We start from the raw sequence: 26,078 nt of genomic DNA, 5'->3' as shown, positions 1-26,078 counted from the left end.
TTTTTTTCTTTTTAGGGCTGCACCTGTACCATATGGAAGATCCCAGGCTAGGGGCTGAATTAGAGCTGCAGCTGGGGCCTACGCTGCAGCCACAGCAAGGCCAGATCTGAGCTGCCTCTGTGACCTACACTACAGCTCGTGGCAACTCCAGATCCTTAACCCACTGATTGAGCCCAAGGATTGAACTTTATCCTCGTGGAGAAAATGTGAGGTCCTTAGCCCAGTGAGTCACAACGGGAACTCCTACATTGACTTTTATTTTATTTTTCTCCCAGAGAAAGAATTTGTTGTGAGGTCAGTTGTTTGTTGAAGCTCTCTGGCTGTCCAAGGAAAGTGGGGGCTTCTGGTGCCCCCAGTTTACTGCGGTGCCTCTATGGGCCTAGGACTTGGGATGGGCTATCCTGACCTGACTCACAGGATCAGAGGGAGGGGAGTCTCTCTGGAGGACCCTAGGCAGGCTGCGAACAGGACTAGGGCCAATCGGATTTGGAGAGGCAGGGGCTGGTGAGGAGGAAAGAAACAAAGAACATCACTGGAAGGAAAAATCCTGGGAGAAGAAAGATTCTGGCAGAAAGGAGAAAGCCTAATGCATAGTGGCCAAATTTCCATTTTCCTCAGCAGTTCAGGAGAGTTGGTGGCTCCTTAATGAGGATAAATTTCCTGCCACCAAATGAGGCACACAGGTTCTTTATTTGGATATTTTCTGTGTCACTGGAAAAAAAAAACTTGCATATATTTCCAACTCATTATCTTTGGGGATATTGTTAACTTTATGACAGATGGGCCCCATCGAAGAGGTTGACACTGTCAAGCTCTCAATGGGGGTGAGTAAGAGACCTGGCCTTGAGTATAAGTTAAGAAGAACTTGAAGAAATTTTACTATAGCCAAAATATTTTAAATAACATTTGACATTAAAGCACGTTTATTGTGGAAAATAAGATCGTGCAGACAAGCAAATAAAAGAAAGAATTCTCCCTCTTAGAGATATTTACTCTTAGAATGTTGCTGTATTTCTGCTTTTTTTTTTCCTTCTCTAAGTATCCATGGATGACATCAGACTCAAGTTGCCTATAAAATTTGCATCTCTTTTTTCACTTAATGTTTGATTACCTTTTAATCTTATTAAGAATTGCTGGCAAATTTGATATCTAATGGATGTATAAGATTATATCGTATTGGATACATTCAGTTTGAAGTACGCTGTGATCAATTTTTGTATATGTTTATGTACTTTTTTTTGGTCTTTTTTACAGCTGCACCCACGGTATATGGAGCTTCGTTCTCAGGCTAAGGCTCAAATCAGAGCTGTAGCCACTGGCCTATACCACAGCCACAGCAACGCAGGATCCAAGTTGCATCTGCGTGCGACCTGCACCACAGCTCTCGGCAACACTGGATCCTTAACCCAGAGTGAGGCCAGGAATTGAACCTGTGTCCTCATGGATGCCAGTCGGATTTATTTCTGCTGAGCCACAAGGGGAACTCCTGTATATGTACATTTTGAGGATAGCTAAAATGATTCCCATAGGAACAATTTCTAGAAGTGGAATAAAGTGATGATAATAAAAGTATGTGTTCCAGAGAGTGGATGTCAGGAAAATGAGATCAGGTGAATTAAACCACTCACAACAGTGTTTGGTACATGCCAAACAGTCAAAGAATGTTAGGTGTGATTGTTGAAATTATGTTCCACTTGATAAATATTTAGAAATAACATTCCAGTGGACTCCTTTTCATTTTTTTTTCATTTTTCAAAGTTTTTTTTTTGAAGTAGGGTTGATTTACAAGGTTGTGATAATTTCTGCTATAAAACAAAGTGACTTAGTTATGTATACAAACATCCATTCTCTTTCAGATTTTTTTCCCATATAGATTAATAGATTATCACAGAATATTAGCTAGAGTTCCCTGGTCTTTTTTTTTTTTTTTTTTTTTTTTTAAAGGCCACACCTGAGGCATATGGAGGCTCCCAGGCTAGGGGTCGAATCAGATCTATAGCTGATGGCCTATAACACAGCCACAGCCATGCAGGATCCAAGCTGCATCTGTGACCTACACAACAGCTCATGGCAACGCCAGATCCTTAACCCACTGAGTGAGGCCAGGGATCAAACCCTCATCCTCATGGATACTACTCAGGTTTGTTACCACTGACCCATGACTCTCTCTGGTCATTCTTTTTTTTTTTTTTCGTCTTTTTAGCTAGGGGTCAAATTGGAGCTGCAGCCGCTGGCCTACACCAGAGCCACAGCATCTTGGGATCTGAGCCATGTCTGCAACCTACACCACAGCTCACGGCAACGCCGGATCCTTAACCCACTGAGCAAGGCCAGGGATCGAACCCGCAACCTCATGGTTCCTAGTGGGATTTGTTAACCACTGAGCCACGACGGGAACACCCCTCTGGTCATTCTTAATATAAGCATGTCATCAAACATTTTAATAGTGGTTAAAATATTGTGAACCACAACACTAAGTTTTTGAAGGACATCTGAGGGAAGAGATGGGCTTCTGGCAAGAAGAGATTAAAGAAACCAGCAACGGGCCCTTTGAAGAGTGGATTAAAGGAGTGAGAAATAGCCTAGAAAGAAATGATGAGACAAATGTCACCATTTCATCTGATGTGAGTATGACTGGGATTTACTCTGGGGTGGCGTGCAGTCATGATGTGTGTGTGTATGCGTGTGAGATGTTGTGGGGCTGGTGGGAAAGAGAGGCAAGGCTCTTGTGATGCCTGATGTCTTCCTGGGCCCAGGCGTCCCCAGCAGATGGGCTTTGGGGCTGAGCAGCCAGGAGCAGTCACACATTGTTGAGGGCAGAGTAGAGACTGAGTGGGGTCATCAGAGCTGTGAGGAAGAAGACAGGCCAGCTGTTGTCCAGATTGGAACGGCGTGTTCAGTTGTGGAGAAGGTATAGCTGGAGACCATCTGTTTTATCATAGGGTTAAAAAGACCTAAGCAAAGCCTGGACTGAAGGATGATCCAAAGTGAAGGATCATCACTGAGGGATTACATTTCAATAAATGAGACTGGAATTCAGGAGGGTAGCAAAAAGACTAGGTTAAGAGAACCAAGGTGAGTGTGTTGCCTCCAGGGAACTGTGATCTAAAATGCATTTGCGGATTTCCTGTCATGGCTCAGTGGTTAACAAATCCGATTAGGAACCATGAGCTTGTGGGCTCGATCCCTGGCCTCGTTCAGTGGGTTAAGGATCTGGCATTGCTGTGGCTCTGGCGTAGACCGGCGGCTACAGCTCCGATTCGACCCCTAGCCTGGGAACCTCCATATGCCGCGGGTGTGGCCCTAGAAAAGGCAAAAAGATACAAAAAAATAAAAAATAAAAAAATAAAATAAAATGCATTTGTGGTGCCTGGAGGGGAAGCAAGCACTTCCACTTGCTCCTTTCAGCAACCACATAGGTTTGTGAGCTGAGGACTCCATTCTGTGTGGCTTTTAGCTTGATTACCTCCCACTGGGCTCACCCAGACAGTCTCACGACTTCAGTTATTGCCTTGCCATTTACTATCAGTGTGATCCTTGCATTTAAACGGCTGGGGTTGCCCAAGTTAGACAGCGAGGCTGACAAAGGTTGACTGGGATCCTCTGTCTTTCTAGTGCTTTCTGATGGACTTTGAGAAGTCCCTGGGGGCGTTCCCATGTGGCTCAGCAGGTTAAGGATCCAGCAGTGTCACTGCAGTGGCTCTGGTTGCTGCTGCGGTGTGGATTCCATCCCTGGCCTGGGAACTTCTGCATGCTACAGGTGCAGACAAAAAAAAAAAAAAGTCCCTGGAAACCCACCACCCCAATTCTGCCCTTCTAGGCCTGGCACCCCTCTATTAAACTACCCCTTTCCATGTTAAGAATTTCACGGAAGTCAGAGCATCCAGTAACAGCAGGCCTATTGACTCTGTGCTAAGCACCTTATATGCATCATCTCACCTAGCTGTTTATCAACTACAAGAGATTTAACAGAGTTTAAAGAATTTGTCTTAGATCACACCGATGTAAGTGGTAAGGCAGTAAATGCAGCCCAAGCCACCAGATATAAAGGCTCATATGATTTTCTGCTTTATTGACATATAATTGGATTGCAGTAAACTGAGCATATATACAATGTATATAGTATGTCAAGTGTATATCTGTGAAACCATCACCATGATCAAGAGGACTCAAGCCCTTGATCTTAACCACTAAGGAGAATTACTAATTATTATTAATTATTATTATTATTAATTATTAATCCTAATTCTTCCCTTGGCTTGACTAGATCAGTGTCAGTCCCATCCCGCATGGCAAGTGATCAGATATTTGAAGATGACCAAACTATGCGTCCTAAATCTTCTATTCCTTGAGATAAGCACCTTCCTGAATTTCTGCAAATGCATTTCATGGGACATAGCTGTGTCTCTTGTCTGCTTGTTAACCATTCCGTACTGATTTTGCCCAGGTACTTGGATATTTGGATGATTCTTCAATCCCAAAAGCCATGAAGCTATTGTCACAAGGTACACCGGCTGGGACCAGGCCTACAGGTGGCAGGCAGCAGTACCCACAGCAAGGCCCAGGGAGACAGGCTCAGTGGCCAGGGTTGGGATGTCTCTGGCTTAGCCCCATCTGCTCTGAATGCTCTCATCCTAGTAGGCTGACATCCTTCAACCAAAAATCAGTGTGCGTGTGTCTGTGTGTATGTGTGTGTGTTTCTTTTAGAAAGAGTAATAAAATTACTCTATTTAATTATTTTTATTGAAGTATAGTTGTTTTACAATATTTTATAAGTTTCAAGTATATAGCATGGCGATTCAATATTTTTTTGTTATACTCCATTTAAAGCTATTAGAAAATAATGGCTGTATTTCCCTGTACTGTATAATATATCTTTGTTGCTTATCTACTTTACACATCGCAGTTGTATTTCTTCATCCCATACCCCTCCCTTGCCCTTCTCCCAAAGTAAAATTTTCAATTGTCTTTTTTTCCCATTTTTTATGTACATAGAATAAATATAAATAACATCTATAAATATGTTTTGTATTTTGTATTTACATATATATTTTTCCATATAAAACCTATTTTTTTTTTTTAGGGAAGAAAAAATTCCCAAGTACAGGTTTCTTCAACTTCCACTAATTTTTCCTTTAAAAATATTCTTATAATTTGTCTGATACTAGACTGGGCATGTGTACATTATCTTATTTATTCTTACAACCATCTCCTAGACTAGAGTAGTAGTATTATTCCATTTCGCAGAAGCAAAACTGAAGCTTAAGGTATTTCAGTAACTTGCCAATTTCCATCGCTGTTAAATGACAGAGCCATAATATAAGTTGTCTGATTCTATGGCTGGAACAAGGCTTTGGCAGGTAAATGGCTGAGGGGAACAGGAAACAGTGGCTAAAATCCCAAGTCCAAGGACTCCTTTGATTAAATACTTTCATATACATCACACACACACACACACACACATTTTCTGCTTTTAGAAAAAACAGGATCATGTTCCACTTAACTTGGCAGTTTATGTACCATGGACAGCTTGACAGTAGATCTACCTTGTTTTTAATTTTCCTTTTTAAAAAAATAGCACAAGCACAACATAACTGATACTTGCCAAAAATGTGGATTCAGTGTTTCCCTTCCCAGGGATTCTGATTTGGGAGGCCACCTGGAGTCAAAAGACTTTCTGGTGATTGACAGGGCACCACTGGTAAAGAACCTCTGCTCTTCCAGGCACCCCCTGGAGGATGAATGGAATATAAACAAACAGAGCAAGGACATGACACAACCAACCCTTGACAAATGTCCCAGGGCCAGAGAGTTTGAGAGAAGAGGGAGAAGGTGGCTCTGTCCCCAGTATGGGGAGAGGTACAGCAGCATTCCTGTGGCAGACCAGGGAAGAAAGAGATGTTTCGCAGGGACTTACACAGGAGGGCAGTGGCAAGAAGGTGACGGCCCCCAAACACCTCTATGAGGAAATTATTTTAAAGTTGCTTTTGCATGGCAAACTCAGTTTTCCCCTAGACTGTTAATTTGAGATGCTTGGGCTGGGTTCATAGAGGGTTCCGGAGAGCTAAAGACCTCAGCGAGCCTCCTTTGATGCCATGTTAATGGGGAGGTGGGTAGGATCTGGGTACTGAAAGCACGTTGGTTCTACTTTCCATCAGGAAATAACATTTCCTATCACCCATTTGCTTAGGGCATTGGACCACATGTGTGATACGCACAAATGAAAGCTCTGAACTTCATGAGTCATTCATTTCAGTCTCTCCTCCCTCCCAATATATCATTGATTGACCCACTTGAGGGTCTCCTCCCTTCCATGCAGTGTCTTACTTGCCAAGGAATGAAGAAAGCGGTAACTAGCATAAGCCATCCTAAAGTGAACACTGGGGACGACAGTAAACAGGGAGCCACAACGCCAGTCCCAGTTTGGCCTCTCTCCCTCCATCTCCAGCAAGGACCTGTTCTGGATTCCTCCCAGGAAGCTCAGCCCCATTCCTGGGTCATCCCTTGGCAGGGGAGGGAGGGAGAGGATGGGGGAGGGGGAACTGAACCCAGCCCTGTCTCACTCTCCACCACTCAGCACCAGTCTGACCTGAACCAAGGCAGTGCCCTGATTCTGTTAACTAGGCTCCTGCCTCATTCCCCAAACTTAAGGTCCCCTCCGGGTACGACCGTTCTGAAGCTCCTGTCTGGCAGCCTGCCTCAAGCCCCAGATCCTTCATAGGATTAAGGACTAGCCTTTCTCTTGCCAGGCTCCTACCCGGAATCGGAACACTGCCCCAGGCCCAGACTCTGGCTGGGCTTGCCACTAGAGGACAGACTCTCCGAGCCAGCTTCCTGTTTGGATTTCCAAGTGCCACCTGCCCTACGTTCCTTAGAGCTGGACTTAACTGTTTGATGGAAACATTTCCACTTCTGTCTTAAGGTCTCCCTCTCTTAGCCAATGGCATCCCTGAGTGTAAGGAAAGAGTGCCATAAGCTTCAGCCACCTGCTAGACTAACTTTCTTTGCTAGCACCTGCCATTTCATTAGCACGCCAAGTACAGATAGTTACTCCACTGGGTGTGTCCACATCTCCTCTCTCCTGCCTAAGTAATTGGATATGCCCTACAATTCTGTGATATGGCTATGGCTTTACACCGTTGGTGGGTTCTGCAAGTGTTCTAATTAAATGAAACTTTCCAAATGAAATTTTCTTTTAAATATGCTAGAGGGACACTTTCCTTTTTTTTTATTAACAATATTTTTTAAAATTTATTTATATTTTAAAAATTTATTTATTTTGCTTTTTAGGAGGCATGTGGAGGTTCCCAGCTTAGGGGTCGAGTCGAAGCAATAGCTGCCAGCCTGCACCACAGCCATAGCAACTTGGGATCCAAGCCTCGTCTGCAACCTACACCACAACTCCCAGCAATGCCAGATCCTTAACCCAACAAGCAAGGTCAGGGATCACACCTGAGTCCTCATGGATACTAGTTGGGTTGGTTAACCACTGAGCCATGAAGGGAACTCCAGCAGTCTGTGATTCTTAATAGTTCCACCTTAACATGCCTTGTTTTGCATATTCAAAATTTCAGGTTAGAAATTCTCGAAACTAAGTACACTGGAATGAAGTCTCTGCCTGGGGATTTACTCTTCTGGCTTTTGTTTTTACAGACTGTCCTTAATGACCTGGGATTTTCATAACAGTTGCCAATCAGATACGCTTCACAGAGGGAAGCTGCTTTACCTCCAGAGAGGTGCTTTTTATCTTTCATTTTTGAAAATAACCGAAAGCGGGGGTGGGGGTGGGGCTCTTCTGAAGGTGGACCACTGGGCCACCCCACATCACCTTAAAGAAGGTCAGAACTCAGTGCCAAGCAGAGATAGTGATAGCAATGCTTCTGAGAAGTAGTGACAGCATTAACCAGCTCTTTTCTTCTGTAATTAACGAGGAGGTCCTGTATCTTTGTACTGGACCCTTTCAGCTAAGGGTTGCTAAATGTTTTACAAATGGTAATTAATTCAATTAAACTTCACATCATCACCTTGAGGCAGATAATTCCTCTTCGGGACATCTCATCTTTGCTTGCTCCAAAGTTGTCCACAGGTTATGCATTAAGGCAGATTAGAATAATTAATAATACAAGCTTGAGTTTAGATAAAGTTCTGGAACGAAAGATCTCAAGCACTTTCCACGGAAAGTGATGTGACTAACGAGGACTGAGGAGGGAGCTTGAGGCAGCTCATTGCCCAGGATGACAAGGCAGATACACTGCCCTCGTTTAGGGCTCTGCTCCATGCTGAAGGCACATGACCTTGAACAGTTCTTTGTGACCCCTCTGTGACTCAGTCCCTACAGCTCTCAAGAGGGGGCAATAATATTATTTATCTCCATACTTCATAGAGATGTTGCAAGGAATAATGTGTATAATACGCTGTGGAGTTCTCAGATGAAAGGTGGAAATTAACAGATGATGAAACATTGTTACCACTTATCTTCATACCACCTAAGTGGGTTAGGCAAGTAAAATAGCAGCATCACCCCACTCCCGGCAGGAACCAGTACTACCAGGATTTATTTCCCTTTAGCATCTATTATATACACCCAAAGACATTGAGAAGGGCTCAGGGCAGCAGGCACGCAACTGGGATAAAGGAAAGCAAGCTGAGACACCAGATCAGCAAAGAAGTAGCTAATTTTTGGTTTTCTTCTTCTTCTTCTTCTTTTTTCTCTTGCATTCTAATTTGAGATAGAGTATTTGAGGGGCAGAGAGAGAATCAGGGAATGGCAGAAACAATTTTTCCTCTTGGGCATTCCTCTTAATTCTTTTATCCCCATATATATAGGTATTATTCAGATTCCTGAGAATGGGCTCATGTGCAGGTCCTCCACTGGGGCTTTACTTTCAGTCTTCTCTGCCATCTCCATACATCTTTCTCTATCCATCTCCATTTGCCTAGGTCAACATGGAACTCCACACCTCCATGAACCTTCCTGGTCTAACTCCCTACCTGAACTTCCTCTGCCACTCCTTTGCAATTAGCACTTGTGTTGGAATTCATATTTTGGTGTGTCTTGCTTCCGGAAAGACTTAGCTCTTTCAGGGTGTATTTTGTTAATTTACGTTCTTCATCTAGTATAAGCCTTGGCTCAATGAAATGAATTAAATAGGTGTTAATGAAATGAATGAATGGAGTCTGTCAGCAAAATGTCAAGATTAGAAGTCAGACCACACCAAAACTTCATCCGCTACTTTTATCTTGCCATATCACACTCTGAGGCACCTGTGGTGTAGAATAGAAGTTTCTAACAGGCAAAATTAGGGGAAAGAGGACTCGTTTTATTTTATTTTATTTTTTTGTCTTTTTGCTATTTCTTGGGCCGCTCCCACGGCATATGGAGGTTCCCAGGCTAGGGGTCCAGTCAGAACTGTAACCACCGTCCTACACCAGAGCCACAGCAACGTGGGATCCGAGCCGCGTCTGCAACCTACACCACAGCTCATGGCAACGCTGGATCATTAACCCACTGAGCAAGGGCAGGGACCGAACCCGCAACCTCATGGTTCCTAGTCGGATTCGTTAACCACTGCGCCACGACGGGAACTCCAAGAGGACTTTTTTTAAATAATGAACTTTCAACTCCTTTGGATGAATTCCAAGGTGCATGGTCACTGAATCATAAGATAAGATGTTTAATTTTGTGGGAAACTCCCAAACTGTCTTCCAAAGTGGTTGTACCATTTTTGTTGTTTTTTTTTAATTTTTAATTTATTTTTATTAGGGTATGGTTGATTTATAGTGTGGAGTCAATTTCTGCTGTATAGTATAGTGACCCAGTCATACATATATATACATTCTCATATTATCTTCCATTACGGTCCATCCTAAAAGATTGGATATAGGTCCCTGTGCTCAGATCGCATTGCTTATTCATTCTAAATATAATGGTTTACATCTAACAGCCCCACGCTCCCCACCTATCCCACTTCTTCCCTCCTGCCCATTGGTAACCACAAGTCTGTTTTCCATATCTGTGAGTCTTTTTCTGTTTTGTAGATAGGTTCATTTGTGCCATATGTTAGATTCCACATATAAGTGATATTATATGGTATTTTTCTTTCTCGTTCTGACTTATTTCAATTTAGTATGAGAATTTCTGGTTGCATCCATGTTGCTGCAAATGGCATTATTTTGCCATTTTTTATGGCTGGGTAGTAGTCTATTATATATATGTACCGTATCTTCTTAATCCATTCATCTGTCAATGGACATTTAGGTTGTTTCCATGTCTTGGCTATTGCGAATGATGCTGCAGTGCACATACAGGTGTATTTCCATCAGCAATGAGAACTCCTATTGTTCCACATCCTTAGGGGTGTTTGGTGTTGTCAATGTTCCAGATTTGGACCATTTTAATAGGTATACAGTGATATCTCATTATTGTTTTAATTTGCAATTCCCCAATGACATAATCAAATGTATTGATTATAAATAACTAACCCAGAAGTTATCTACTTAAATTGTTTTCTTGGTTAACTGCTTTAGCCCTGACTATTAAATTCTTCATTTCTAAATATATGTCCACATGAAAATCTGCACATGAACATTTATAGCAGCCTTTTTCATATTGGCCCAAACTTGGAAACAACCAAGATGTTGCTTCAGTAGGTGAATGGGTAAATGAACTCTGGTGTATCCAGAGGATGGAATATCATTCAGCTTTAAAAAGAAAGGAACAATCAAGCCAGGAAAAGACATGGAGGAAACTTAAACAAATACTAATGAAAGAAGTCAATCTGAAAAGGCAATATGCTGAATGATTATAACCCTATAATGTACTAAAAGGCAACACTATGGATACAGTAAAAGAATCAGTGGTTGCCAGGGGTCTTGGGAGAATTAAGGGTGAATATGGGGAGCAGAGAATATGTTACTCTATACAATACTGTAAATGTGGATGTATGACATTATACATTTGTAAAAACCCATAGAATGGACCACACCAAAAGGAAACTCTAATGTAAACTGTGGACTCTCAGTGAAAATGATATGTCAGTGTAGGTTAAGTTGGTAAGAAATGTACAATTCTATGGGGGATGCTAATGGGGGAGAAAGGATATGTATTTGCAAAGAGTATATGGAAAATTTGTACCTTCTCGATTTTGGTGTGCCTCTAAAACTGCTATAAAAAACAAAGCCTATCAAAATTTATTTAGTAGTAAAATTTATTCTATAAATAATAATCAACTTTCAAAAAATGTTCTGAAGGGAAGTAGAAGATTAGAGGATTCAAGGAAACTGCCTATATGCCCATAATCTTGTCTAGATAGACTGAGTTACTTTAGAAGTTGCTCATGCAATGATTCCTGTAATATCTAAGTGAAAGCGAGTCAAGAAAAATTTTGCATATTTATGATATCAGTTTGCCTTCACTGATATCGTTGCTCATTGCGTTAAGCCTGGACTCAGGCCTCAAATTCAAGACTTCCTTACAATGGCCTCTATTTCTTGCTATATCTCACTCTTTCCTTCTTCTTTCACTAAATATTCCTTCTGCAGCAAAGGCGATGGACTTACTCTGGACAAGCCCGTGTGTTTCTCTTGCTGATGGCTCCCTTGCTTTAAATGCTCTTTCCTATGACCCTGTTCTCTGTCTAGACCCCAGCATCTCCACCTGTTCAAGGCTTTCGCTTCTGCTTTCAAGGCCTTTCTCAAATGCTACCTTCACAAAGAGAGTCTCCCGGTCATATAGATGCATTGTCCCTCACAGAACACTTGGTTATGCCAAATAAACCTATGGATACCCTGTTAGCTTAGTAACTACTAGTAACTAGGATCATGCATTGGGAGAGCTGCCTCACCGTGTTCACATACCCACTCCTCGGGAATTATTTATTTTCTGTGCCTTGTTTCCTTGTCTCCTAAGTGGGGGTGATCATAACAGGCCATTGTAAGGACTATAAATAGTGTGCGTAAAATGCTTAGAGTGGCTTTTGGTAGGTAAAAGGGTTCCATGAATGTTCTATTTCCTTTTCCATGGAACCTAGCTCTATTTCTGGGGACACTCATGCTTGCGGACCAACAGGGCTAAGTCAGGAAGAAGGCTGCCCAAGAGTCAAGGCTGGAGAGGCACTCAGACACTTTACCATTAGAACTTTTGAGGGAGGAAACATTGTTGCTGAGTCCTCAGTTCTCCCAGACCAAGTGGTTGAAATGATTTTCTATGGACCCCAGGTTTTCATAAACATTTTTTATGTTCTTAGGGACATGTTGCTATTCAAGTTTGGCTTAAATATTATCATGGCATAACCAGATCTGTCTAATGAGGTAGGTTCCTGGGAAGTTTTCCCCATAACTCTTAATCAGACATTCATCTTAACCTCACAGTGGTGCATGAATTGCCAGGTATATTCAGGAACTCAGCCAGAAGGAAACAGTGCAGGAATTGCCAGTTATGTGTAATAGAATGAAACACTTTTCTCTCACCTGCCCACTAGCACTGGTATGATATGATTACTTGACATACAAACATTCCTCGACCTCCATCAGTAAAATTTGAGATCTTGTTTTATTATTGTCTCTGCTAAATATGTAACTGACTGGCAGCTAGAGCTCTAAAAATTTATTTACTTTGAGATATCATTTTTATTGAAATATAATTCACATTTATGAAAATCATCTCTTTAAAAAGTATTTAATTTGGAGTTCCCATGGTGGCGCAACGGTTAACGAATCTAAGAACCATGAAGTTGTGGGTTTGATCCCTGGCCTTGCTCAGTGGGTTAAGGATCCGGCATTGCCATGAGCTGTGGTGTAGGTTGCAGTCGTGGCTCGGATCCCGAGTTGCTGTGGCTGTGGGGTAGGCCAGCGGCTACAGCTCCGATTAGACCCCTAGCCTGGGAACCTCAATAAATCATGGGATGCAGCCCTAGAAAAGGCAAAAAGACTATATATATATATATATATATATATATATATATATATATAATTCAGTGAGTTTTAGTATATTCACAAAGTTTTGCTACCATGAGCACTATCTAAATTCAGAACATTTTCATTCCCCTAAAAAAAATCCTATCCTCCTCATGTTTTGATCTTGTGATAAAATGTTTAATTTGGTTAAATTGTGCTAATAATTTTTAGAAATTCAGAGAACTGCATGTGTGTGTACACACACACACACACACCCATCCATAGATAGTAACTAGTATTAAAATAGCTTACTTTTTTTTTTTTTTTAAAGGGCCACACATGTGGCATATGGATGTTCTAAGGCTAGGGGTCTAATTAGAGTTTCAGCTGCCGGCCTGGACCACAGCCACAGCAACACCAGATCTGAGCTGCATCTGCAACCACAGCTCCAGACAAAGCTGGATCCTTAACCCACTGAGTGAGGACAGGGATCAAACCTGCGTCCTCAAGGATGCTAGTCGGGTTTGTGACCACCTAAGCCTCAGTGGGAACTCTAGCAGTAGTTTGCTTTTTACTGTTTATCTTATTTATACTTTACCATTTGCTCAATGTTTTACACACACACGTTAACACACACCCACTTTAGTCTTGGTCTTGTTAGGGTTTTTCCTTTCAGGTCCGGGATACTAGTGCCAACTTTTTCTGTAGCTTGAAGGAGAGTGAGTGGACACGGCAAAGGAAATAATAACTCTCCATTATTGAACACACCTTGTTTCCCAGGCATGGGGCCTCATATAACAAATTTAGGAGGCGAATTGCCTTATGATCGTCTTTATTTTACATGTGAGCAGATGGAGGCTTCTGGAGTTTATGAGACGTGTTATCCCAAGGTGGCTTAACTGGGAAAGTCCAAGTTTGAATCCAGGCCCTCCAAATGCAGAGCACATGCCTTTAAAAACTGCTGGGCTCTACTCCTTGCTATTAAATTGGGCATTTAATTTAATGATACCAACAACTCTTGATTGGAGCAGTACAATATGTTTTCCCAAGCCCTCCTTCAGTTCCTCCGATTACTGGATGAAAAGAGCCAGCCGCTTGCTGGTCACATGATCACACAGAGAGGCCAGTGTCGGTGGCCAAAAGGATTTTGTTTTTCTGTTTTTTGTTTTTCATTTGTTTGTTTTTCCCAGAGTTTACATTTAGATGTGTATTCCCCTCCATCACACCAAGACTTCTGGGAGTTACCTTAGACTTCTGTTTTAGCTCTTATAATAACTAACCACCTTTTATCATATTTGTTTGCATATATAATCCTGACATCAGTCTGAGGGTAGCAAATATGACTTGATGTATAAATGTCTTCCCTGTGCTCAAATAATGTATATTGAATGAACCTGTAAGAAAATTTACAAAATGAGTCTTGCCACATAGTCACTTGAATATTTTATTTCTGGACCTCCTTGAGAGTTTAGCCACCAAAATTTTAGTGAGAAGAGACTACCCAGTATGGTTATATCTTTGTTCTTTTTCTACAAGTTTCTCAAAAGAGTCAACGTAGTTCCCCAGACACATTAAGTGGAATGTGTTTTGCACACACAGGGAAATGTGATTTCAAACACCTTTTGAAGAGAATTAGTCATAATTTGTACCTTTTGTAAGCAAAATGAATGAAGATCCTATTAAAAGCCAATGGATTAGGCCTTTCATTGAGCAAATAAAATCTGCAGCTCTGTTAGCCTCCCTCTACCCCACGGACTTAGCCTCAGTGAATAAAGTGAATAAAGCAGTGACCTGGGAGTCCCTGTGCCTGCTTTCCACTCCTACAAGAGGTCCTGCCAATTCTGCATTGTCCCGCTGGATTTGCAGTCAGATGTCTTAGGCTGGCAGGCACTGTGCAGGCAATGAGCTCTTTCCCTGTAAGTTGGGCACAAAAAGATCAGCATGGGAGCAGCCTCCTTTGGGACAGAGAGAATGCAGCAAGCCAGGAGCCGGCAGAAATTCCTCCAAGCAGAGGGTGGCTCGTGGGAGGAGTTCTGTTTGCAAAGTATTGTCATTTGCTGAGAGAAGGTGTGTGCTCCAGAAGGAGTTTTAACCTGGAGGATCATTAACTCTTTCCGTCAGCTGGCGCTGCCGTGGCTCGGCAAGTTCAAGTTCGTCCTGGACGCATCTGCTCTGGAAGGTCAGGGAGGTGTGGAATCCTTTTCCATGGGGGACCACTTTGAGAAGGGCCAGCACGCTTTGCTCAATGAAGGAGAAGAGAATGAAATGGTAAGATTAGAACCTTCCCCTCTCACCATTCCCCCTTCCCAGCCTCCTGCACACACACACACACACACACACACACACACACACAAACTTCTCTGTGATTTGATTCTGGTATAATGTGAGAAAAGATAATGTTCAAGAAGTCTTTCTTTCTCATAAATGTAACCTCAGAGAGGAGAAATTTGCTAGGAAGGAAATATCGTATTCATTTTTTCGAGAATGTTTTCTTTTTAAGTAAAATCGAAAGGGAGAGAGGTACAAAGCCACTTTATGACATGTTTTTGAGCCTCATCAGTAAAGCAAGTTCTGTTCAAAACGTCTCATAATTTCAGCAAATCCCTTATGTTGGGAGCAGTGTATTCCCTGATAGGAAGAAGTGGCTCTGCTACAGCAAAGTAGGAGGACAGCTGGGTTCTGACCTTCTTCTGCTCACCTATCTGTGTTCATAGAGACGGCTGGACAGGGAAAACATATCAAATATTAGCAATCATCAGCCTCCATGCATTTCTGTTTACTTCTAGGATTTTACTTGTAGCTCCCTAGAGAGAGATTGGTTACAGAAAACTTTCTGGAGTTCACGGTCTCTTTTATTTTAAATGTGTTCCCATCTGGGAAACTGTAGGAAAATCAAAGATGATTCTTATGCTCTTGCTGAAATTAAAGCTGTAGTTCTCAATTACAATATAATCAAGAGAGTGTTAGAAATGTGTACTTCTGTTAATAAGGCCGTTCTGCTAATTGTGTAAGCACAGTCTCTTATGCCAGTAATGGTGTAATTAAAATGTTAAAATGTGATGCTCTCATTCTACAATAGCATTTTTATCTTCCTGGAATTAATGTATAAATAACAAACCCCAAAAGATATTTACTTAAAATGTTTTCTTGGTTAATTGCTTTAGCCCTGACTATTAAATTCTTTGTTCCTAAACTGGTCTTTCAAGTCTAATCTGCTTACCTGTTCCTATAGCAACAACATTTTTTGGACCTTCAAGAGTAGATCCCTTCTGCTATCAAAGCTAAAAACAATTATAAGGGAATAAATGGCATCCAAGTTTACATGGCTTTCTTAACCATCTTCTTACTTCCTCTGGATTCGATCACCAAGTGGCAATTACCTTTAGTCCCTACACAAATGTCAGCAGGAATGACCTTCTGACCCATATGGATATCATCCTTATTTTTCCCAAGTGTTTCCCCTTTGTTAAGACAATTGAGAGAATTCTCTAAATAGGTTGAAAATTTCATCACCACCTTGAATATTCTTTACCAGAAGGCAGAGTTCCCTGCCCGCGAATGGTTTTTAAATTCTCCCTCAAATCCTCAGATGAAGACACACCTACTCTTTTCCCATACACTCATTTCTGCTCTTCCTGACTTTGTCATTCAAGAGTCATGAAGAATCAGCTACTTCCTGGTAAGACATTTCCAGGTCAAGGGAAAATACTATTCCTTCTTTAGCCTATGTGTTCTAGGGAAGCAATTTTGTTAATTGGTCATCTTCCTAGAAGTACCACCCAATCAGTGCATAGGAGTGTCAATGTTTTTTTTTCGGTATTGTTTTGCCCTGTTTTTTGGCCATGCCTGCGGCATGTAGAAGTTCCCAGGCCAGGGAACTGCTTGTCTAATTGACATCAGCCATTAAGTCCAAGGATCAAACTCTCACCATAGCAGTGAAAACGCCAGATCCTTACCCACTTGGCCACCAGGGAACACCATCAGGGTGTCAACTTAGTTTTGCATGCAGCTGAAAGCCCAGTTAGGAGAAGGCCTTTGACATGGAAAGGGACACTGTGTTTTCTGGAGGGGAGTCATTTGGCTGGTAGCCTCAGTGGAGGTGCAGCCATTAGTATGCGCCCTTGAGCTCTCCATCCTGCTCTGCCTGGAGAAAACTGGCCACCTGCCTGTTGCTGTGTCTGACACTCTGTCCTTTTTTAACTCACTACTCCATTCCCTTCACTCAGTATAGTCCACTCTCAGAATTAGCAAGATATCTTAAATGCATTGCACATATTTTTAACAGTGATTTTTAGTTTACGAAGTAGTTTCTTGGCCACTAGCTAATTTAGTTTTTGCTGCACCCTGTGAGGTGGGTGCTATGATTCCCATTTTATGTTTTTTCTTTTCTTTTCTTTAGGCCACAGGTGCAGCATATGGAAGTTCCCTGGCTAGGGGTTGAATTGGAGCTGCATCTGCCAGCCTACACCACAGCCACAGCAAGGCATGATCCAAGGTGCATCTGTGACCCACACCACAGCTCATCACAATGCTGGATCCTTTAACTCATTGAGTGAGGCCAGGGAATGAATCCACATCCTCACGGATACTAGTTGGGTTTGTTTCCATTGAGCTACAATGGGAACACCTGGTTCCCATTTTAAAGAGGAGGAAACTGATGCCCTAGAATTTGCTTGTCTCATTTATATCAGCAATTAAGTCCAGGAGCTGAGAACCACATAGGTGGTTTAAGTTGGTAGACCAGCAGATAGCCCATTGATACCTTCTTCAGCTCTTCTGGAGGACATAACACTCTTAACAGGAGAACACACACCTTCTTTGTTTTTTTGTTTGTTTTTTGTTTGTCTTTTTCTAGGGCCACGCCTGCGGCATGTGGAGGGTCGAAGGCTAGGGGTCTAATCGGAGCTATAGCCACCAGCCTACGCCAGAGCCACAGCAACTCAGGATCCGAGCCATGTCTGTGATCTAAACCACAGCTCAGGGCAACGCTGGATCCTGAACCCAATGAGCAAGGCCAGGGATCGAACCTGCAACCTCATGGTTCCTAGTCGGATTCGTTAACCACTGAGTCACGATGGGAACTCGCACACATCCTCTTTGAATAAAACAAAGCTTAGGAGCATCAGATCTTAGATTCCCCAGGATCTCTTGTTGTGTGTGATTTGTATTTCCTGAGCCAGTCTAACTCCTTTGACCTCAATGTTGATCTCTTAGAAAATCAAGATTGTCTAGAAATGTGTAGTACCAATGTATTTAGAGTTTCTTGCTTTCTAATACTCACTGTTTGGACCTTTGCAGAATTTGTTCCTCTGATGATAGAAATGACTGCAAATTTCAAGGGAAAACACTTAGAATAAGGTTTAGTCCTCATGTCAAATGAGGAAGCAAGGAATATTTTCAGGCTTAGCGTGGTGCCTGGGACTATCTTCCATTCTAGAATTAATAAAACAGGAACAAAAGAGCCACTCTGGGAGAACTGAAAGTCATACCCTTAAGTGTAAAATGAGACAAGAGCCAATGGAAGAAAGAATTGGTTAGGAGGACAAGGCCGGAAAGGGGACAAAGTGACCTTCAGAGAACTATCACCCAGATGGCTGCCTTAGAAAGGCCTTATAGAGGAGAACAATCTTTTTCTTCTTCTTTTTTTTAAAATTTTCTTTTCATGGCTGCACCTGTGGCATATGGAAATTCCTGGGCTAGGGGTTGAATTGGAGCTGAGCTGCTGGCCTATACCACAGGCACAGCAACATGGGATCTGAGCAGCATCTGTGACCTATAACACAGCTTGCAGCAATGCTGGATCCTTAACTCACTGATCAAGCCCAGGGATCAAACCTGCATCCTCATGGACACTCTGTTTGGTTCTTAACCTGCCGAGCCACAACAGGAACTCCAAGTCCAATTTCCAGACAGCACCATAATGGGACCAGAGGCCTGACTCTTGCTAGCCTTGGGATGGCCACTTGCCTGCTCTAGCCTGAGTTTTTGTATCCGTAAAATGGGAGTAGTCCTTCTCATTTCACCTGCCTCACAGGGCTCTTAGGAGGATCAACTAAGTCTCTGTGGAAGTGTTAAGAAGAATAACATTCTGGAGAAGCGTAAGCTGATGTTATCTATGCAAAGATAGGAAGAGTCAGGACCTCAGCAATTAACCATTGGATAAATATTGTCCCCCCAAAAAAGAAGTCATTTTTTCTCATTAAATAGTGACAAGGGAGGAATATACCCTTTTATTCACAAGCCATGGAGACATTTATAAACAGAAGGGAGCTGAGTTTCTTTGTAACCTGCCTTAGAGTACTTACTTTGGAAAACACCTACCAGTCTTAGGACTCAGTTTTCTTATTTGTAAAGGGATTGTATCAAGCTGGGAGCTCAAATTCCTTTAACTTATGATGTTATTTATGTATCTTTATTATGAAGGGCCTTAGAAACACTGAGTGTTCATTTCCTTACACCATGAATGAACAAAAATGCAGTTTAATTGATTCAAACTTTACGTAACATTATCATTAATTACACTCTAATGAAATCATACTCTCTTGTGTTGCACATTTATTTTTAATTTTTTTTTTCTTTTTGGCTGTGATGGACACCTCTATACATGTATTTTTACATATTTATTGGATCATTCCATTAGGATAAAGTCCTAGAAGAGCATTGCTGCACTAAAGGGGGTATGTGTTTTACTTATTTTTATTTATTTATTTATTTGGTCTTTTTAGCCTTTTCTTGAGCTGATCCCGTGACATATGGAGGATCCCAGGCTAGGGGTCTAATCGGAGCTGTAGCCACCGGCCTACACCAGAGCCACAGCAACTCGGGATCTGAGCCGCATCTGAGACCCACACCACAGCTCCCAGCAGAGCCAGATCATTAACCCACTGAGCAAGGCCAGGAATTGAACCCGCAGCTTCATGGTTCCTAGTCGGATTCGTTTACCATGGCGCCATGATGGGAACTCCAGGGGGTGTGTGTTTTAAATCTCGATTGATACATAATGCCAAGTCGCCCTCCTTAAGATTGTGGTCGTACCAATTTATACTCTGAGTAGTGATCATTTTTGAACATACTTGCTTTGTCTACCATACAGGCTAACACTGAGCAGTATCAACTTTTTTTAACTTTGGCTCATCTGGTATGTGAAAATGATACTTTATGGCTGCACTATTTTGCATTTCTTTGAAGTTGATCACATCTCTATATGTTTACTAGCATTTAAAAAAGTTTTATTAAAGTATGTTGATGTACAATATTGTGATAATTTCTGCTTTACAATAAAGTGATTCAGTTATACATAGACATATATTCATTCTTTTTCAGGTTCTTTTCCAATATAGGTTATCACAGAATATAAGTAGAGTTCCCTGTGCTATACAGAAGGTCTCCACTGACCATCCATTCCATGTGCAATAGTATATATAACTAGCATTTTTTTTTTAACTAGAGTATCTTAATGTTATCACTGATGTTATATCAACTAGTAGACTGGGTAACCAAAAAGTAGTGACTGTGGAAAAGCAAGAGAAACTCTTTGTGAACTTCCAAGTCGTTTCTGAGAACGGCAAAAAGTTGGTGCCAGGGGCACATAATATGGCTGCAGGGTGGTGTGTGGTCTTCGCCACATTGGAAGTCCTGTCGTGCCTTCAGCATGAGCTGGGGACATCTGTTCCTGGCAATTATTTGCTTCACTTTGATAGCTGATGTTGGCCTTTTCTTCCCTAACGCCAGGGAGCGAAAGCACCTCCCCCCACCTCAATAGCCACTTATTTATTATGCTCCAGGAGCACCTCCGAATTGGTTGCCAATGTTAACTAGTGAACCCACAGATCTCATAGTGGAGGAATTGTGTCCCGACTGAGACATTTTGTCAGCTGAAGTGTTCAGGAAGCTGGGCCACTGGCCAAGTCTAGTGTTTTTATTCTTGATTCATTGCTGTAGAACTCCCATGAAGTCAACTCATCTCTGATTGAAACTCTTGAAGAATAAGATTTAATGGCTTCTTGAGAACAGGGACCTTGCTTGATTCACCTTTCTATGGCCTCCTTCTCCCCTTTCCTGCTATCCCCAGGATTTAGCACAGTGCTTGGCACGAACACTCAGGGCACATTTGATGGTACAGTTGCAAGCTCCATTAACCTGCCATTTTGCATTCTGAGAAGAACAGGGAGGCTGCAGGGCTCAAAGGGAGAAATAGTTTTAGTACTTTAAAGAGAAACCTAGGAAATTTTATGTTATTTATTTGGGATTGTCAATTGTCTTGTGAATTTATCAACTGAACGCTCTCTCCCTCAAGCATGAGCAAAGCTTATTCTTCAGTTAATTAGCCATCCTACACAATTTTTCTGTGAGATATCTTATTCTACTCTTTTACCCACTCACGTATAAACTCAACAAATATTTACCAAAAGCCTATTCTGTGCCAGGAGTCCTCTTTGCTAACCAAAGAGGATTTCGTGTGAATGGTAAATAGTTTCTGTTTTCAAGGAGTTCACAGTCGAGTGGGCAGGACCAAGTACAGAATTTGTGGGGCCCAGTGCAAAATGATAATGAAGTGCCCTTGGGTCAACAATTATGAAGAACTTCAGGATGGTCCAGCAGAGCATTGTACCAAGTTCAGGGCACTTGCAGGAGCAGGGTCCAGTGTGACTGTCCAAGCCATGTGCTCATGAAGCTGGTCCTACAAGTGGGGGAAACCGGGTACAAACATGACGGAAATGTGATGAAATAGGTACCATTGTGGGATTTATGCATACAGAGGGGTGGGAGCACAGAAGGAACTCAGTCAAAGAACACTTCAGGGAGAAAGACGGGGTTTAAATTTCCCCGGAGGAGTAGGTAAGGGAAGGCCGGACTGTGAAGGACTTTATAAGACATCCTAATGAATGTACATTTTATCTTTTCCAATCATTCTCAAGTCCTGGTCCATGAAAACACCATGGCAGGATCAAGTTGGAGAGACTATAAACAATAGATTCCTAGGCCCCCATTACATACTTACTGACTTAGAAGCTTTGATGGTGGAGCTGGATTTGGTCAGAATGCTCGTGTGATGACAGCTCAAGGGACACAGTGGAGGAACCTCTGGAAGATTCAAAATAGGGACTGGTACAGTAGGATTTGCTTCCCCCAAGGCTGTTACATCAGGGGGAGAGGAAGAACTGTTGGAGGAGGAGAGTCAAGGAAGGAGTGCTTGAAATAGTCTAGGTGAGAGATTCAGGCGTACAGCTCGTCAGAGAGGATGCTAAGTGGCGAATGGATTTAAGAGACTTTGTAGACTGTGGGGTAAGAGAGAGATGATGATGATGATGATGATGATGAATTTATTTTTAGGGCCGCACCTGCAGATATGGAGGTTCCCAGGCTAGGAGTCAAATCGGAGCTGCAGCTGCTGGTCTACACCACAGCACATCAATGCTAAATCTGTAACCCACTGAGTGAGGCCAGGGATTGAACCCTCATCCTCATGATACTAGTAGTGTTCATTAACCACTGAGCCACCACAGGAACCCAAGAGAGAATATTATTAAGGAAGACTTTAGTGTTCCTACTCTGTCCAATGGGAGAAGATGATGCTACCTTTAATCCTGTTGGGAAAGTAAAAACTAATTGGGGGTGGGAATGGCAATAGTAGTTATGAAAACTTACAGGGTGATTGATCTGAACTAAGAAACTTACACATAGTAACTTTTTTAACTCTCTCAGCATCCCTAGGAGTAATGATCATTTCTTTTCTACAAATGAGAAAACTGAAGCACAGAGAAATTAAATGACATGTCTAAGTTCATTTGGTTAAGGAAATGGAAAGATATAGCTTAAGTGCCCACTTTAAATATGGTGGTTTACTGCCTTGTAGGTGTTGTTAAATTCTGGGCGCACTATTTTACTTGTTGGTGGCAAAAACAGCAGGGCATAATGGAAAGGAACTCAACATTAGGAGCCTGGAGTCGACAAGCACTGTAGTGTTAGCTGTGAAATTATTCATTCTCACAAGCTTAAACAAGACTGGGGCTACCTCTCTTTGACTTCGCATCATTTACAAGATGGAGATAATAATACCTTAAGGTTTAAGCAAGGGACCAATGCAGATGGTTTCTTGAGGTCCTCTCCAACATACATAAAATATAACTTATAAAGTCTTGAAACAGGTGGATAAAATCTCTGTGAAACATCTTCAGAAATTTGAAATTACACTCTTGAGTTTTTCAAAGTTCTACAAGATTGTTTAGTTGTGGAAAGAAGAACATATCTGGAGATATTACATGAAATGAAATTCATAGTAGTCCCTGTATGAATTATTCATGAATAAGGGACTGAAGAGTAGATCTATTTATGAATAATTAACCAGTGCTGAACCCTATAGCTTCCTTAGGCCCAGAGAAGACGCAGAGCACAGGGACTTGACCTTCAAAAGAGCTGGTAATTTGGTGAAATGTCCAGAGGAAATTTACTCCTGGGAGCCAGTTTCAAGACTCTGTGGTTCTTTCAAAATCTTGTGAAGACTAACCAGAGTGGGACCACCTATCTACACGGCCTAAGCTATTTCTAGATGCCCATCATGTAAACCTTGGTGAGTTGCTTGAAAACACAACCGGAGAGAGTTAAAAGGCAGCTCAGAACATCGCCTCCTCACATTTGTCCTCACCTGAGGCTAGTCTTATGGACAATGAGCACAGGTATGCCCTAGATGCCCCCTCAGAATAAGAACAGAAGGTAGCCCAAATGTGCTGCGTGCTTTCTGGAGAAATATTATGTCCCTCAGGCCAGGACGCTTTCTGATTTTAGTGGCTGCACACACTTTCTGACTTTACTGGCTGCAACCATAATAACCTCAGCAATTTTCAGATTCTGTTAACTTCTTAGGGAAACCATGGCTGGAAGATGTTGAATCTCTGATGGTCCGATCTCAGGATCGGTACAGAGAAGATGAGACTGTGAAGAAGGATCAATTGTTGAGACTAGTTCAGAACCAAAAGCACCCAAGAATTCAGTTTGGATAGATTAGTGGTCCCTTTACTTGCTTTTTAATGGAAGAATAAAGTTGATTTTTATGGCCCACATTTACCTTCAACATTGCTCTCCCTCAGCTTGGAATCGCCAAGGATGCTAAGGATCTTTCAGCTTGGAGACCATGCCTCTCTGGGCAGGTCTTTCCTTTAGCTAATTACAAGAGACAATTTTTTACTTCTCATTTTCTCTGATCACCCAAATGTGGTCATTTTGCTCTTCTCAGAATGCATTATATACTTTCTCTGCCAGGGATGTGTCTTCACTCTGATACCTGGCTGTCAGAATCCTGCCCATCCTTCAGAATTTGTCTCAAATCTGACCCCTTCCTTAAAAGCCATGTGGGGCACCTGGATCACACTTGACCATTTCCTCGTCTGGAGCAGATTTGAATGCCTGCTATAGCAATTTTCACTAGGTTTTGAAGTGGAGTCACATGTTTATCCTTCTCCCACAAGCAATCGTGGGATAGTATGGGCAGGTGCTGTGTCTTGTTTCATGTCTATGTTTTACATGTAACACTGAAGTTACTTAATATGTGGCTGATAAGGTGGATTGAGATTTTGTTCAAATATTTCAAGAGTTTTTCTCTTCTTTTCTGATTCAGTGGAGTCATTCATCTCAATTTTACAAAAGGAAGCACTGAGACATTGTCGAATTTGTTCAATTCTGGAAGCCAAGAAGCAGCAAAAACAGATCTTGAACCTCAGTAGCTTGATTTCAAAGCTCCTGCTGCAACTACAATAGCTCCTTGGTTACCCTCACTGCTACCACCCCTACTAATACTACTGTCTCTATTACTGCTATCACTACTATTACTACCGCCACGACTAGCACTATTATTATCACCACTACTACCATTACTGCCTCTATTACCATCACTACTGTGATTACTGTTACTACCATTGTTACCACTATTACCACCACCATGACTACCACCACTGCTACCACTATTGGTACCATTACTACCACCAGCACCACTACCACTATTACCATCACCACCATGACTAGTATTACTACTACCATTACTACCACTATTGCCACCACTACCACTACTATTACTGCCACGGCCACTACTACAACTACTACATAAACCCAAGACAGTGTATATCAGCAGCTATTTTATGCTTTGGGCTCCTTTTGAGCTTGTGGGAAACACCCTCTGTGCCTCTTTTTACACGAGTCACAGCGCTCCGATTTTCTGTGCATAGATGTGAGCAAGGGCACAGATCGCCAATACCCCCCTGCGGTTTTTAGTTATCTGTGTGTGCCTGCATCCCCTAAGCGATCTCACCTCATGCTCTTATCCCTCTGCCAGGGTGGCCTCCTTGGCTTGTTACTCGGTGTGGTGCTAGGCTTCTAGTGGGGTCCCTTGTTTGACCTGATCTTAGCTGGTCCCTTTGTGTTTGGGTTTCAGGAAGTGGTACTTGGTCAATATTCCTCTTCATCCTGTCCTTGACAGCCACTTCCATCTTCTATCAGTTATTGGCCTTCGGTAGGAGTTTCCTGCCCCTCCCTTAGCCATTGCTTGGGCATGATTTTGTAGAATCCTGCTTTCAGGATGGTGAGTGGTAGAGGGGGTTTGCTTCTATTCTTCATTTAGCATCAGTGGATTTTTGTTTGGGTCCTGGGAGAGGATTTTCTACTTAGAAATAATATGTCAATTTAGTTATATTAGTTTTCTTCTCAAGACCTCACATGGGGCCTTCTTATAACTCCAGGATTATGTATCCCCAAGTGTTAAGCCAGTGGAAAAAAATAACTTGCTTTTCTTTCAATAGTCTCAGCAAAAAAGAGGAGCAAAAAAGACTCATCTTTTCTCACTGTCTCTGACTGGGTCATCTCTCCTTTTCAAACTTATTGGTGTGGACAGGGAAATATCATGGTCTTAGTCACATGCCTGGTCCTAGAGTTGGGGTCAGAGTCAACCCTATATGAAGTACATCAGCAGAGGGAGGTGAAGGGGGCAGTTTGACAGAAGAAAATTGAGGTATTGGATGCTATCACCTGGAATGAGATAAATGGGGATTGGGTGGCCTAAACAAAAAATGCGAATGGACAAAAAAACAGAATTTCCAATCTGATAGTCAACAAATAATAGTTTAGTTGAAGTGAACAAATAATGTTTAAAGGGGTCAAGTGCCCCTGTAATATTGTTTTTTGCCTGAGAGAATATA

The 26,078-nt window shown here is 42.1% G+C and overlaps 2 protein-coding genes across 4 annotated transcripts in view; both read left to right on the top strand.

Annotated features, from left to right (window-relative positions):
- Window positions 1-2,361: 2,361 nt before the first annotated feature.
- LOC125110982 (uncharacterized) lies at window positions 2,362-5,965 on the top strand. The gene is made up of 3 exons (XM_047752694.1): window positions 2,362-2,624; window positions 4,448-4,692; window positions 5,638-5,965. Exons 1-3 carry the CDS (start codon window positions 2,505-2,507, stop codon window positions 5,963-5,965), a joined length of 693 nt encoding a protein of 230 aa, XP_047608650.1. The 5' UTR covers window positions 2,362-2,504.
- An 8,999-nt stretch (window positions 5,966-14,964) lies between these two features.
- The window catches only part of ATP13A4 (ATPase 13A4), a 159,870-nt gene continuing 148,756 nt past the window's right edge, over window positions 14,965-26,078 (top strand). For all 3 annotated transcript variants that reach the window (XM_047788920.1, XM_047788911.1, XM_047788928.1), the window contains exon 1: window positions 14,965-15,162. In XM_047788920.1, coding sequence (XP_047644876.1) covers window positions 15,100-15,162 — 63 coding nt within the window. In that variant the 5' untranslated portion in view covers window positions 14,965-15,099. The remainder of the gene's footprint in view (window positions 15,163-26,078) is intronic.

Source organism: Phacochoerus africanus, chromosome 1 (assembly GCF_016906955.1).
Source record: "Phacochoerus africanus isolate WHEZ1 chromosome 1, ROS_Pafr_v1, whole genome shotgun sequence".
NCBI lineage: Eukaryota > Metazoa > Chordata > Mammalia > Artiodactyla > Suidae > Phacochoerus > Phacochoerus africanus.
This window is presented reverse-complemented; position numbering and strand designations above follow the sequence as displayed.